This window comes from Callithrix jacchus, chromosome 8, assembly GCF_049354715.1.
Source record: "Callithrix jacchus isolate 240 chromosome 8, calJac240_pri, whole genome shotgun sequence".
Classification (NCBI taxonomy): Eukaryota; Metazoa; Chordata; class Mammalia; order Primates; family Cebidae; genus Callithrix; species Callithrix jacchus.
The window spans coordinates 10,473,468-10,489,495 of record NC_133509.1 but is presented as its reverse complement, the minus strand read 5'-3'; the positions used below and the strand labels follow the sequence as shown (position 1 = coordinate 10,489,495).

General features: G+C 38.7%; 1 protein-coding gene across 9 annotated transcripts in view; it reads left to right on the top strand.

The window, feature by feature from the left end:
- Positions 1-16,028, top strand: part of HERC1 (HECT and RLD domain containing E3 ubiquitin protein ligase family member 1) — a 224,929-nt gene that overhangs the window by 164,467 nt on the left and 44,434 nt on the right. For 7 of the 9 annotated variants that reach the window (XM_078333325.1, XM_078333323.1, XM_078333324.1 and 4 more), the window contains 10 exons: positions 1,196-1,394; positions 4,906-5,066; positions 7,094-7,210; positions 7,421-7,652; positions 8,659-8,783; positions 10,075-10,295; positions 11,280-11,552; positions 12,321-12,369; positions 13,384-13,584; positions 14,922-15,096. In XM_078333325.1, coding sequence (XP_078189451.1) covers positions 1,196-1,394; positions 4,906-5,066; positions 7,094-7,210; positions 7,421-7,652; positions 8,659-8,783; positions 10,075-10,295; positions 11,280-11,552; positions 12,321-12,369; positions 13,384-13,584; positions 14,922-15,096 — 1,753 coding nt within the window. Of the gene's footprint in view, positions 1-1,195; positions 1,395-4,905; positions 5,067-7,093; positions 7,211-7,420; positions 7,653-8,658; positions 8,784-10,074; positions 10,296-11,279; positions 11,553-12,316; positions 12,370-13,383; positions 13,585-14,921; positions 15,097-16,028 lie in introns of all 9 variants that reach the window. The other 2 variants (XM_078333326.1, XM_078333327.1) reach the window with 2 other exon arrangements.

The window sequence follows — 16,028 nt, the reverse complement described above, 5'->3', positions numbered from 1 at the left end:
CTGAGATTGCGCCACTGCACTCAAGCCTGGGTGACTGAGACCCTTTGTGAAAAAAAAACAAAACAAAATACATCGTATTCTGATAGCTTCTCAGAGGCATTTTAAAGGAAATTTTAAAGTCTCTACTTTCATAGACTGAATATTGCATGCAAAAAAAAGCCTCTGTTTTATCTTATATCCTCATATCTGGGGAGAATATGAATTCAGAAATAAAAATGAGATTCATTCAGTAAATGTTTATTGAGTGCCTACTATGTGTCGGGTACTTTATTGGGTTCTGGAAAGGCAGCAGTTAACAAAACGAAGTCTCTTGCCTTCATGGAGTTTGTGTTGTTCTTCCTTCTCTCCTTTCTTTCTGCTTTTCCTTTGCGTTTATTCCCTTTCTTCCTGTCTTAGCTTAGTAAACAGAGAGAGGGGGATACATGGTGTATATAAGTAGGAATGTTATATCATGATGATTGTGAAGTGATGTGGCTTTTTATCAAACCTAATAGAATTACCTGTCTTTGTAGCAACTGATATTTTAGTTATGTTTATTTGTAGGCTTCCTTAATAGATTCAAATATATATATATATTTGAAATATATATGTATATATATATATATATTTTGTAAACTTTTAGAGATTTTAACTCTGTGTGTGTGTGTGTGTGTGTGCGTGCACGTGTGCACGTTAATGAAATTGTTCTTTTTAAATCATGGAGTTTCTGTCAAGGTTTTTATTCTTCGTGTATTTACATGACTCTTTATCTTTGCCTATTTGTAGATTAAAGATAGGCATCAAAATGAAACTGTGAAGGAAACACAGTTTTAATGATTGGATACCTTAGAGAACTTCTTGTCAGATCTTACAACCAAAAGTGAGACTTTTTTTGTTTTTAAGAGAACCCTCTTCTCTAAAAACAGAAATGTATAATTGTAAGGGCTCATTACAATACTGTCTGTAGCGTCTGGAATTAATGAGTACAATAGTGAATATAAAGATGTATATATGTAAGTTTTTTTTTCTGTCAATCTTTCATAGAAATGGATGCTTGTGAAATATATTTAGAAACTTTTAAATTTAAAAGGTAGAAGATTTTTATTCCCACTGTCATTTTTGAAAAAAAAAAATCCTTAGCTCAAGATGGATTAAAGGTAAATAATAATAATAAACAAATCCTTACTACTTTCTTAACCTTTATTTTGGTTTCTAGAGATTGATCAACAAGCTGAAGAAAGTGACCCTGCCCAGCAGGCACAGACACCGGTTACTACTAGCCCATCAGCCTCAAGTACAACCTCCTTCATGAGCAGCTCTCTGGAGGACACCACAACTGCCACCACTCCGGTTACTGACACAGAAACAGTGCCTGCATCCGAGTCCCCAGGAGTGATGCCTCTCAGTCTTCTCAGGTAGAGAAGCTGACCTTTAATGTCTGCCATACTGATGCCTGTGTTTCTGAAGGCACAGTTGTCCTCTTATGAATAGTATGCCCAATTAAATCCTGGGGTACTAGAGCTAGAAAGAAGCTAAGAGATCATATAGTCAAGCTCATTTTACTGAAGTTGGGAATGTCCCTCAGAAGTTTAATAATTTGCCCAAAATCTCACAGCCAGTTAATGGTGACCCCAGGTCTAATCAGCTGTGGTGCTAACAAGCACGGACTCTAACATCCTCTCTCTTATGATGATCTTTTTTTTTCCCCTTAGTTTTTGAGTGTTTTTTTTCCTCAAAAAGTAAGTACTTGTATTTTGAACATTCATCTCCATGAAAATAATTTTCTTTTCTCAGGTTGTTTTCCTTTTAAGCATAATTCTTTAACCGTATTTTCATTCTTACAAAAATTTCAAACAAATCTACTTTTTTTTGAGACGGAGTTTCGCTCGTGTTACCCAGGCTGCAGTGCAATGGTGCGATCTTGGCTCACTGCAACCTCCGCCTCCTGGGTTCAGGCAATTCTCCTGCCTCAGCCTCCTGAGTAGCTGGGATTACAGGCATGCGCCACCATGCCCAGCTAATTTTTTGTACTTTTAGTAGAGACGGAGTTTCACCATGTTGACCAGGATGGTCTCGATCTCTTGACCTCGTGATCCACCCACCTCGGCCTCCAAAAGTGCTGGGATTACAGGCGTGAGCCATCGACAAGTCTACTTTTCAAATGAAAGAGCATGTCTTATGATGCTTCTTCAGCCAACTGTATTTTAATAGATTTATAAATTCCAAGTGATGCATATTTACTTAAATTTCTTTTTGCTTTAATTTGCCAGATGTATACACAAATGAAAACTTTTGAGGGAAGAACTTTCAGGGAGAAACTGTTTTGTGAGTTCTCTTAACTATGACTTAAGTGAAATAAAGGAAGCGGAGTGGTTAGCCTCCGTTTTTTTCTTTCCCCTTTCCTTAGTTGAGAAGGCATTATGATTCCCACTATGTAGAATAGGGGAATATCTACTGTAGTGACTCTCAGTTTTTGGTGTGTAAAAGAGCCACTTGGGAAACTTTTTTTTTTTTTTTTTTTGAGACAAAGTCTCGCTCTGTCACCCAGGCAGAGTGTAGTGGTGCAATCTCGGCTCACCACAACCTCTGCCTCCTGGGTTCAAGCAATTTTCGTGCCTCAGCTCCCCAAATAGCTACAGGCACCCGCCACCACAACTGGCTAATTTTTGTATTTTCAGTAGAGATGGGGTTTCACCATTTTGGGTAAGCTGGTCTTGAACTCCTGACCTGAGGTGATCCACCTACCTCAGTCTCCCAAAGTGCTGGGAAACCTTTTAAAGCTCTATGGCTGTATCCCTCAGCAAGTCTGATTTAGTATGTCTGGTGAGGCCCACAGTTTACATTTTAATTAAGTTTCCCTAGTGATTCTAATGTAGTGGCTTCAGTGTACACTTTGAGAACTACTGTTGTGGTCTTGTGCAGAGTCCAATTCTAGTACATTTTTAGTCCCCACATATCTTTTAATTCTTAGCTCTCTCACTGGAATAACAGTTTCAGGAGGCGCTTCTGTTCAAGGAAGAGGGAAGATAGAGGAATGACAGGTCATTCTTTTTTTTTCTCTCTCTCTTTTTTTTTTTTTTTCATTCTTATTTTTTTATTGCATTTTAGGTTTTGGGGTATATGTGCAGAGCATGCAATACAGTTGCATAGGTACACACATGGCAGGGTGTTTTGTTTGCTTTCACCCCTTCACCCACATTTGGCTTTTCTCCCCAGGCTATCCCTCCCCACCTCCCCCTCCCACTGGCCCTCCCCTTTTCCCCCCAATAGACCCCAGTGTTTAGTACTCCCCTCTCTGTGTCCATGTGTTCTCATTTTTCATCACCTGCCTATGAGTGAGAATATGCGGTGTGTCATTTTCTGTTCTTGTGTCAGTTTGCTGAGGATGATGTTCTCCAGATTCTTCCATGTCCCTACAAACGACATGAACTCATCATTTCTGATTGCTGCATAATATTCCATGTTGTATATGTGCCACATTTTCCCAATCCAGTCTATCATCAATGGGCATTTGGGTTGATTCCTGGTCTTTGCTATTGTAAACAGTGCTGCAATGAACATTCGTGTGCATGTGTCCTTATAGTAGATAGCGTCTCACTCTGTCACTGAGACTGGAATACAGTGGCACAGTCATAGTTCATTGTAGCCTCAAAGTCTCCTAGGTTCAAGCCATCCTCCTGCCTCAGCCTCTTGTATAGCTGGGACCACAAGTGTATTATCATACTCGGTTAATTAAAAAAAAAAATTTTTGTAGAGACAGGGTCTCACTTTTTTGTGCATGTTTGTCTTGATCCTTGGGCCTCAGCCTCCCAAAGTGTGTGCTGACATGACAGGTCTGAGCCAGCATGCCTGGCTGATAGGACGTTCTAATATGGTTTTTAATCTCTCCGGCAACTACAGAATTCATGGTGTCCACACAAGATCAGTAGCACTGTGGCTCCTCGTAACCTTTTAAGCTCTGACTAGTGTGGGCATGGGATTCGGTGGTAAAATCATGCCCCCTTGCTCCCGTAGGTATTCATTAGGATTTTGACTCCTCATTTCTTCTGTCTTTGTTTCGCTGCTACTGGCTAGGACTTCATTAGAGTTGCACTTGGTCTTACTGAGTGAACATTATTTTGTAGAAAGAAAAACCAGAGAACTACTGTTTCCTGTGTGTATACCATTGTTATCACGGACTTGGTAGACATTACGTTTTTGATGCTTAGAAAATTCCTAGTTCTTTTGGACAAATCTGAAGAGCAGTCAGCAATCTTCCTGGACCTTATTCTTTAACCAGTGTCCAAATGACTCAACTGAAGTGGAGTTCTGTCCCCAAACCTTTCCCCAACTATATTTCACATTCTCAACTGAAGAGGGTCTGCGTCCCAGTACCTTTCCCCGCCTATGCAGCTGGCATATCACTCATGTACTATTTTGCAACCATGCTAGGTGAGGAGACAGTTATCTTTTCTTTTCCTAACTTGCCTACAAACCATTACTTTGAATCCATGTAATTTCGTTACTAGCTAGTGAGTTTATATTAATATTTAAAAGTAACTGCAAGTTATCTATCTTTAAAAGCCTTCCTTGCTCTCTAACTACCTTATACATACCAAAATACCCCTCTAATTTTGGCATTATAGTCTAAGGAAAGCTCCATGAAGGCAGGCATTTTTCATCTATTTTGCTAATGGCTGTATTCCCCCCACCTGCTATGTTGCTGGCATTTTGCTGAATGAATCATAAGGTTTTATTACATTTATACTGAAAGTGCTGTATGAGATAATCAGTTTTAAAAGTGAGGAGTCTTTCTTCACACGCTCCATTAAAGTATAACTAATCTGTTTTGTCTTCCAGGTTGCATATTCTTCCATACGAAAATTGTGATTTATGTATTATTTCCTAAATTGGACTTTTATGCTAATTACTGTTATTTTCTTAAAGGCAAATGTTCTCTAGTTACCCAACTACCACCGTACTTCCCACACGTCGGGCACAGACTCCTCCAATATCATCATTACCAACCTCTCCTTCTGATGAAGTAGGAAGAAGGCAAAGTTTAACTTCTCCTGATTCTCAGTCAGCAAGGCCAGCTAATCGCACAGGTGTGTGTGCTAATATGCACTGCGATATCCAAAACTTGGGATTCCAGATGTGTGGGACTTTATTATATGGGCATTGTGTTTTGTCTTCACAAAAGGTAAAACAGTGATTTTAATGACGGGGAATTGACCCATTAAACGGAACTGTCATCTTCATTTTTGAAGCTGCATATTGAATTATGGCCATTTTGGAGAGAAATAATGTGTTGTACATTAGTCATATCAGTTCTTCATTTTTCCCAATATAGCTATTTTTAGTGTTGTAAATTTCCTTCTAAGCACTGCTTTAGCTGCAGCCCACACATTTTGAAATGCTCTGTTTTCATTTTCATTTTAAAGTACTTTCTAATTTGCCTTTGATGACTTCTTTGCCCTCTGGATTATTTGGAAGTATGTTACTTCATTTTCAAATATTTGGGGGATTTTCTTCATATATATATTATTGCACTTTAGGTTCTGGGGTATATGTGCAGATCACACAGGATTGTTGCATAGGTACATTACATGGCAATGTGGTTTGCTGCCTCCATCCCCCCCATCACCTTTATCTGGCATTTCTTCCCATGTTATCCCTCCCCAACCTCCGCTGTCCCTGCCCTATTCACCCCTAGCAGACCCCAGTGTGTGATCCTCCCTTCCCTATGTCCATGTGTTCTCATTGTTCAGCACCCGCCTGTGAGTGAGAACATGCAGTGTTTGATTTTCTGTTCTTTTTGTTATGGCTTTCTACTTTTATTATCGTCAGAGACCATTATCTTTTTTTTTGAGCCGAAATCGCACCACTGCATGCCAGCCTGGTGCCTGGTGACAGAGTGAGACCATGCCTGTATTCCCAGCTACTTGGGAGGCTTAGGCAGGAGAATCACTTAAACCTAGGAAGTGAAGGTTGCAGTGAGATGAGATCGTGCCACTGCACTCCACCCTGGGCAGCAGAGTGAGACTTTGTTTCAAAACAAACAAAAAAAGAGCATTATGGGGACATTTGATAAAACGAGAATAGTACCTAACAGTGACAGCACTGTGAATTTCCTTACCTTGGTAGTTGTTTTGTGGTTATGCAGGAGAATATCCTTACTTGTAGGAGTTACATATGCATGAAGGTAAGGCATCCTCATGTCAATACCGGTGTAATGGTTCAGGGGAAAAGAGTTCTTTGTAATATTGTTGCAAATTTCTGTAAGTTTGAAATTTTTTGTAAGTGGGAAATGATTTCAAATTAGAAAATATTAAATTTTCAACAGGTTTGTTTTATAGCAGGTTTATTTTTGTGAAAAACCTTATATATCCATAACAAATTTAATACCAATTAGCATGTCCTTCTTTTTTTTTTTTTTTGAGACAGTCTTGCTCTGTCACCAGGCTGGAGTGCAGTGGTGTGATCTCGGCTCACTTCATTCTTTGCCTCCTGGGTTCAAGTGATTCTCCTGCCTCAGCCTCCCAAGTAGCTGGAACTACAGGTGCACGCCACCACGCCCAAGAATTTTTGTATTTTCAGTAGAGACTGGGTTTCACCATGTTGGCCAGGTTTGTCTTGATCTCTTGCCCTTGTGATCTGCCGGCCTCGACCTCCCAAAGGCGTGAACCATCATGCCCGGCCTTCTTTTTCTTTTTTTTTGAAGAAAAAGGGTCCCTGTCTCCTGGACTGGAATGTGGCAGTGTGATCTCAGCTCATTGCAATCTCCACCTCTTAAGGTGAAGTGATTCTCCTACCTCAACCGCCTCCTCCCAAGTAGCTGGGCCTACGGGTGCACACCACCATACCTAGCTAATTTTTGTATTTTTTGTAGACACAGGTTTTCACCATGTTGCCCAAGGTGGTCTCAAACTCCTGGTCTCAAACAATCTGCCTGCCTTGGCCTCCCAAAGTGCTGGGATTACAGGTGTGAGCTGCAGTGCCCAGCCACCCATTCTTAGTAGAGGAAGATTTCATTAAACTTGGACAATACTAGGAAATTGAGGACTATGAATATACTTTTTACTCATGATATCTATTGATATTTAGGTTCTTATTTCTCTTCCTTTTGTCTCAGCCTTGTCAGACCCAAGCAGTAGACTTTCAACTTCTCCTCCTCCTCCAGCAATTGCAGTTCCTTTGCTGGAAATGGGGTTCTCTCTTCGGCAGATTGCCAAAGCCATGGAAGCTACAGGTAGGATAAGTTTTTATATATCAGTATATACAGCCGTGAAAAGTCCTCTTTTATTAAAGACAGCATAAATTTTAAGAGGCTATGAAACTTGGTAAGATTTTTAACGCTAGGTTTTGTTATAAGAGCGTCATAGCAAACACTCTTAAGCTGATAACATAAGAACTAATTCTTTGCCCAAAGTCAGCATCAGACTGTTTTTCCCCTGTACAGGTGCTCGGGGAGAGGCTGATGCCCAGAATATCACTGTCCTTGCCATGTGGATGATAGAGCACCCTGGGCATGAGGATGAAGAGGAGCCCCAGTCGGGCAGCACAGCAGACTCCAGGCATGGAGCAGCCATCCTAGGCAGTGGTGGGAAGTCAAATGATCCCTGTTATTTGCAGTCACCTGGAGACATACCATCAGCTGATGCTGCTGAAATGGAGGAAGGTTTTAGTGAAAGGTGAAATCCCAGTTTCTGTATTTTTGTTCCATGTGTTATAAATTTCAAAGCCCCATTTATTATATATCCTTCTATAAATACTTGTAATGGTATGTACAGTTGATAAATAGAGATATATGAAAGTAGGGGCATTTTAGTTACAAGTTTATATTTCTGTGAAGGGTAAAAGTGACATGACAAGTTTTTATTTGAACAGATGTTTTCATGGCAAGAAAGAATTTCATAATTTTTGTGTAAAATTGTACTGAAAAAGGAAATAAAAACGAGTTTACTTTGAAGTAAACATGCTAATAAAATAAATTTATCTCATAAAAGTGAATAAAATTGAGTATTCATTTTAATATTGGAAATTGATTTAATGCATTTGATAGAATTGAACTTTTAAGTCTTTTCTGTGTGATATTTGTATTTTCATCTCTTCTGTGTTTTTTAATATCTAGTAGAATATGCCCCTTTAAGTGTAAAAAGATTTCTGTGATCCTAAAATGAGATGTAATAGAATGTCTTATAAATTTTCCCTAAAATCTTTTTTTCTTCATCACTTGTTAAGATTTTAAATCTTTATTTTTCATTTTAACTATAGAGTCATATAGTAACCAAGGCTTATGTCTTATATAACATGCAAACTTTTTCAACAAGCTCAGTGAATATTTTCATAACATGTTTTGAAATACCTGTTTTTCCTAGGCAAGAATTCTCAAATCATTTTAAGTAATCATTAGGATTTAGTTAAGGTAATATTTGATCTCATTTAAATTAGAGCTGCATTAAACATCATTTCATTGTTGGCAGAATTCAAAATCAGATAAAGTTATTGCTCAGGGCACAAGAGATGATAGATGTATAGTTGAACTGTACAAGGGATAAAAGATATGTTTCAAATTTTATTATAGACATATTTTATTCTCAGTGAGAATAAAGTAATACCACAAGTAAGCTTACACCTATGCTTTCTTTTCACAATGGTTTTTAAAAATTTGTGTTACTTTCTCTCTTGCACTTGTAGCCCTGATAATTTGGATCATACAGAGAATGCAGCTTCTGGAAGTGGACCATCAGCTAGAGGTCGCTCAGCAGTAACAAGAAGGCACAAGTTTGACTTAGCTGCTCGCACACTGCTAGCAAGAGCAGGTAATTGTATGTTTCATATTCTTTTGTTTGTGAAAGATCTCATTTTGAAAGGGACATTAAGGAAGATGCAAACTAATGATACTAAGTGTTCAGTCCCTCCACATTAACAGAATAGCTATTTGGATAGCATTTTCTACACATTTACATAATTTTATTTAGTTCAAATCATAGCATACATTCAGAGACTTCTTTTTTAAGTTCCCGCTGGGTGCAGAAGTCTATACAGGCCACTTGTAGATTTTGAGAAATTGTGTAAATGCTCTTCCTTCTTCTCTCAGTCAATTATAATTTAAGAAGTGATGATGCATGTTTAATATTTAGCATCAGTGGTGAGAAAGAGCTGGAAAGGGCACTGTGCCAAGAAAGCAGGTACTGGCTTTTGTGAGGTACTGCTCTGTAGATGTTAGGACTTCACTACTAGGTAAGGACCAGATTCGCTTGTTACATTAGTAAATTCTAGGATTATGTTGTGGGTATGTAAAATATAAATTTTAAGGAATGTATTTTCCAAACCCAAAACTTTAATATGTGATTTGCCAAAACAGAGTTTGATCATTGAAATACTAGAACATAAGTAATGATTCAATAATTTGTGGGAATGGTGAGAAAAATTGAGACCATCCTAGAAAATACAGTATGTATATTTCTCATATAATTCAGGTGACTGATTTTTTTTAAAAAACCTAAAAGAATAGTAATAGCCCATATTTATTGAAGTTTTTTTTGTACAATTAACATTAGAGCAGTGGCTCATGCTTATAATCCCAGCACTTTGGGAGGCAGAGGCAGGAGAAATCACTTGAGGCTAGGAGTTTGAGACCAGCCTGAGCAACATAGCAAGACCCTATCTTTACAAAAAAAAATTTTAAAAAACAGCTGGGTATGGTTGCATTTGTCTATAGTCCTAGCTACTCAGGAGGCTGGGATAGGAGGATGACTTGAGCCCTGGGGTTTGGGGTTACAGTGAGCTATGATTGTGCCACTGCACTCTAGCCAGGGTAACAGACCCAGAGCCTGTCTCTAAAAACAGCAACAAAAGCATGTTTAAGCCTTGCCTGGATTCTCTTATTTAAACCTATCAATAGCCCAGTGAGATATGAGTGCCATTATTATCCCCATTTACAGGAGAAAAAAAACACATGTGATAGGTATAATTTGATGTTTATGGTCTGGGATCCAGTAAACCTACTGAGATAGGTTCTCACATACATGTATGGCAGTTAAGAACTGGCAGAATATTCAGAATTATTTTTTTCATGCAAATAAAATGCCTTTTTTGTTTTGTTCTGAGCGGGATTATACCGCTCTGTGCAGGCTCACAGGAATCAAAGTCGGAGAGAAGGAATATCTTTGCAGCAAGACCCAGGGGCGTTGTATGACTTTAATTTAGATGAGGAATTGGAAATTGATCTTGATGATGAAGCAATGGAAGCTATGTTTGGACAAGACCTGACCAGTGACAATGATATTCTGGGAATGTGGATCCCAGAGGTACTGGATTGGCCTACCTGGGTGTGTGTGACTGCAGCGGGGGCTGCTCTGACTTATTTTCCTGCCCTCCTGTTCATATAGCTTACTAACAGCAGCCTTGCCTTGAGTTGAAACACTCTTAAAAAGTTTTATATCTCATCCTGAGGTTTGGGGATTTAAAGCATGAGGTTACTTTGATGCCTACAAACTAATAAGAAAAAATCTCTCTTGCTTTCTCTATGCGATTTTATTGCTTCTCTCCCCAGACTAGATGAATAGAGCCATGTTGTGGTAATACTTGATTCTGATGTCAAAGATAGATTACAAAACAGGCATCAGGTTTCAGTAGATGTTGCCGGGTTATATAATATGGCTGCTCTGCTTACGTTACTATCTGAATGCATGCTCTTTTCCTTCACAGGTTCCATTTAATCACTGTAATGCCTTATTCTAGGAATCAGTGCTCACCTAGATCTCATAAATACCTCCATCCAGGTGCAGGGTACATGGTGGGTTTGTATGTACGCATTGTTTAGCATTACACTTTTGTAGCAGGGAGACCAAAAAGCTCATAGGTGTAAGTCCTACAGGAAAGAGAATCTGCCATGTAAATAAGATAAATGAATCCTAATGATTTTTCTCAGAAATTCATAAAATAGGTGTGCATTTTATGGCCAGATGAAAATTAGTTCTTTTCACTAGTGGAGTTTTTTGTTTTAAAAGCCTCATTTTGAGATAGGACAGATTGTCATGTTCATTAACTCTTTTGTCAGTAGGATAATCAGTTACTTGTATTATTGATATAACTTATTAGAGTGAGAGAGGGCAAAGAATACCTTCAGATTGTGTCATCTGAATTCTGATTTGAAAGAAAATTTTTATATAGCATTAGTGAACATGTTAGAAATATTCTAGCATGTGTAATAATCAAAGTAGTTAATTTAATGTCATAAATAATCTACTTGGCACTTCTTGGTTTTATGTTAACTTGACTGTAATCCTTTGGTATGAAATCATTTTGTGCAGCATGTTTGTGAGTCTGAAGACAGGGAAGAAGTGGTGGTGTGTGAACTGTGTGAATGCAGTGTCGTCAGCTTCAATCAGCACATGAAGAGAAACCACCCAGGCTGTGGGCGCAGTGCAAACCGCCAGGGTTATCGCAGCAATGGCTCCTATGTGGATGGCTGGTTTGGTGGTGAATGTGGGAGTGGAAATCCGTACTACCTGTTATGTGGCACCTGCAGGGAGAAGTACTTAGCCCTGAAGACCAAATCCAAGACCACAAGTTCTGAAAGGTACCTTGAAATTATGTAGATATCCAGACCTCCTGAATGAGAGTACCTCCTACCTTAAATCTTGGGAACTGTAGATATTTCATGTAAGGAGTTACATTTAACCTTCCCTGAAATCCTATGATTCCTACACTTTGGTCAGAAGGGTTGGAGGGATTTGAGAAGTTCATGTTCCCAGCACAGCTGGGATCCTGTCAGGATCTCTGAGAGTCCAGGAATAGGGACATGGCAACATATCCTTCCCTAAAGTTTGACTGTGTTAACCTTTGACTTATTGGCAAGTTATGGTCAGGGCCCTTGCCTTAACCCTCAGGAGGCTTCTACTCAATTTTTTCCATTGGTGTTTTCTACCTTATTTCTGGCATTTTAATTAAGATCTTTTTCCTGATGAAAAAACAGACTTTTGATTAAACGAGTTCCATAAAAATATTATCTATCTCTACATCCTTAATCTCTAGAAAGGAGGTTTGTTGCCCTTATGGTCAACTATTAAAATCTTTAAGGCTTTATGGGATAGAATGTGGTTAAAGGAGTTGTTTTAGGTAACCCAGAAATCTCCCCAGTTGTTTGGTAAAATAATCATTGATTTTGTAAGCATGTGTGTTCCCACATTCCAGCAATTTTTATTACATTAGCCTGTAACATGAAGCATACTTTTTTATTTTGTGCTGCTTTATTAATGACCTCTTAAAATGTTCTAATTACTTAATTTGCATTTTGGGGTACTAACTGTTTTATATAAAAATGCAATGTTCTTCATATTTGGTGCAGGTACAAGGGACAAGCTCCAGATCTAATTGGCAAGCAAGACAGTGTGTATGAAGGTAGTTTGTTCTGAGAGCCTCTTTATTTTACATGTTTTTTTTTATATATCCTCTCTGCTAACATGTTACTAAAATTCACTTTCATGTGTGTGTGTTTGTATTTGTGTACATGTTAACTTAAATTTTCCCTAAAAAACTCAAGGTAGTTTAATAGCAACAACCCTGGTTTAAAAGTCAAAGGAAAAGGACTGGTTTCAAACACCAGCTTTACCACAGAATATTAATTTCTATTTGGTGTGTTTTTTTCGAAGTAGGGAAAGGGTGTGGTATATTTCAAATTTCCGCCCTAATTGTGGAAAGTAAAAAATAGAGACGAGCATTGATTTTTTCTGGGACACTCATTTTCTTGAAATAACTCATTCCCTAATGATTACAGACAGGCTAAGAACTCTTTGTTGGATCTGTGACAGTGTTTTTAATTTGTTTAAACCTATTTTACCAGCTATAGCATTTGCTATTGCTGTCAGTTTATTTAACTACACTGACTCTCTTTCCCTGAAAGCCTCATGTATGCTTCAGGAGTGCAGTTTGGAGATGGTGCCATAGTTCCTTTTGTCGTCACTGGACTTTCAGCCCATCTGGATTTTATTTATTTAGTTATTTATTCATTTTTAAAAACTTTTTATTTCTTTGAGATGGAGTCTCGTTCTGTTGCCCAGGCTGGGGTGCTATGGCATGATCTCGGCTCACTACAGCATCCGCCTCCCAGGTTCAAGCAATCTCCTGTCTCAGCCTCCTGAGTGGCTGGGATTACAGGTGCAGGCCACCATACTCGGCTAAGTTTCGTATTTTTTGATGGGGATGGGGTTTCACCATGTTGGCCAAGCCAGTCTCAAATTCCTGACCTCATGTGATCCACTCAGCTTGGCCTACCAGAGTACCAGGATTACAGGTGTGAGCCTTCACACCTGGCTGCCCATCTGCATTTTAGATGTATTCTTAGAATAACCATTGCCAGCAGAGTTATGTAATATTTATATTCACACACTATACATTTATTTATCTAAATTCCAGAAGACTGGGACATGTTGGATGTTGATGAAGATGAAAAGCTAACTGGTGAAGAAGAATTTGAATTGCTTGCTGGACCGCTTGGTTTAAATGACCGGCGTATTGTACCAGAACCAGTTCAGTTCCCTGACAGTGACCCACTGGGAGCATCAGTAGCAATGGTCACAGCCACCAACAGTATGGAAGAGACTCTGATGCAAATAGGTAAACTGAAATGCTGATTTGCAGTGATTTTATAGCATCTATTATAATTTGTTTCTTAGATAGGTAAATAATAATATAGGTAAATAAGACTAATGGTTCAACATTATCTCACCTCAACAAGTCTCTTTAGTTAGTTGTTTTAACATTTTGAAGGTATAATGTGATACTAAGTTTTGTCTGGGCATGGTGGCTTACGCCAGTAATCTCAGCACTTTGGAAGAAGGTTGCTTGAGGCCAGCAGTTCAAGACCAGCCTGGGCAACATAGCGAGATCTATATCTGTTAAAAAATGAGGAAAATTAGCTGGGCGTGGTGGTGTGCATCTTTAGTCCCAGCTACTCAGGAGGCTGAGGCGGAAGAATTGTTTAAGCCCAGGAGTTTGAGGTTATACTGAGTGATGATTGAGCCACTGCATTACTGCCTGGGTGACAGAACAAGACCCTGTCTCAAGAGGAAAAAAGTAATGTTTTGACTTTTTTTTTTGCTTTTCATAAAGCAGTATCAAAGCAGTAAAAAGATTTACAAAACTTAAGTTAAAAAAAAAAACTTGGTGTTATGAGAATCCTGTAATCAACTCAAAATTATTGTGCAGTCTTCTTTTTATTTGGGTGAGGGGGTGTGGTAAAGTTTTGGTATAGCAAATACAAAATGAAGAATTGGGCAGTATTGGTAAATCAGTCCTTTATAAATTCTGAAACCATTTTTTAAATCTTTCTTACATCTTTCTTTCTTTCTTTTTTTTTTTTGAGACGGAGTTTCGCTCTTGTTACCCAGGCTGGAGTGCAATGGCACGATCTCGGCTCACCACAACCTCCGCCTCCTGGGTTCAGGCAATTCTCCTGCCTCAGCCTCCTGAGTAGCTGGGATTACAGGCATGCGCCACCATGCCCAGCTAATTTTTTTTTTGCATTTTTAGTAGAGACAGGGTTTCACCATGTTGACCAGGTTGGTCTCGATCTCTTGACCTTGTGATCCACCCGCCTCGGCCTCCCAAAGTGCTGGGATTACAGGCTTGGGCCACTGCACCCGGCCTCACATCTTTCTTATCATCAGTAGATGTGATACGTGGGCAAAACAAACAAAACAAAAAATATATTTAATGGAAAAATTACTCCTATGGTAAATACTTTGTTAACAGAAATATCTAAGTTAGAACTATCTACGTTTAAACTTAGAAATACGTAAGTTTCTCCTAAGAAGTTTTCGATACAACCAAGTTTCAGATGAGCAAATGACATTGGTTTGTTATGGAACCTATGTAGAACAGGAAAGTTTTTTAGTAGTCCAGACATATTTTTTCTTACCTTGTTGAGAACTAAACAAAATCATGTTTTTCAGGTTGTCATGGCTCCGTAGAAAAGAGCTCTTCTGGGAGAATAACGTTAGGAGAGCAGGCAGCTGCCCTAGCAAACCCTCATGACCGTGTCGTGGCTTTAAGGAGAGTGACTGCTGCTGCTCAGGTTCTTCTGGCCAGAACCATGGTCATGAGAGCACTGTCTCTTCTCTCAGTCAGGTAAGTGTTATTTTGTGTCACATGATGCTCAGTTAACTTCTAGTATGCATGCTGGTATTTGGGAGAGTGAGATAGAATTTTAGAAGCTTGAATATATATATACTGTTGAATGAAAGATGTTAGACGTAGTCATCATAGTTATTCACTCAATTGGTCATTCAGCTAGTACTTGGCCCTTTTTAGGTGGAAAATAATGTCATTATCACAACTGAGTAAACTGGATGCATTTCATTTTGTAGCTTGAACTAAGGCTGTTGATCCAAATGGTGCTGGATTAAAAACTAAAGGTCAAAATGTATTGACTGTCTGTGTAGCTAAGTCAGCCTGCGGGTGCCGTCATGGGGATCCTTGCTGTGTTCATATTGTGAAGTGTAATGTAAAAAGAGGATGAGAACCAGAAATACCTAAAAGCCATTTAAGAGGTGATTAAGCAGGAATATTTAATGGAAATCAGTGAAGGTCCTTCTGGACCCTGAAAGAAAAACAAAATTTCCATAAGACTGTATGGTTTTGGCTCCAGGACAGGCAAATAGGATTTGCAGAATCCTATTTGTACAGAAGAGAGTTCAGAAACTGACCCATACATGTAAATAAGCACTTGAGTTATTTGTGGTTTGATTTGTGACAGTGTTTCACACTGTAGAACGATAGAGAAAGGATGTTTTTTTTCAATAACTGAAGCGCAGGGTCTGATGGTTTATCCACATAGAAAAAAAAAAAAAAAAAGAGTTGGCCCCAACCTCATACTATATAAAGCAAATAGTTACAAAGTGGCTCTTAGATTTAAAAATGAAAGATAAATCAATAAGGTTTCTCAAAGATAACATAGAAGAATTTCTTCTTGATCTTGGGATAGGCAAAAAATTTCTCAAGCAAGTCACAAAAGGAATCTGCCATAAAAGATTGATGCATTGGAATACAATAAAATAGAG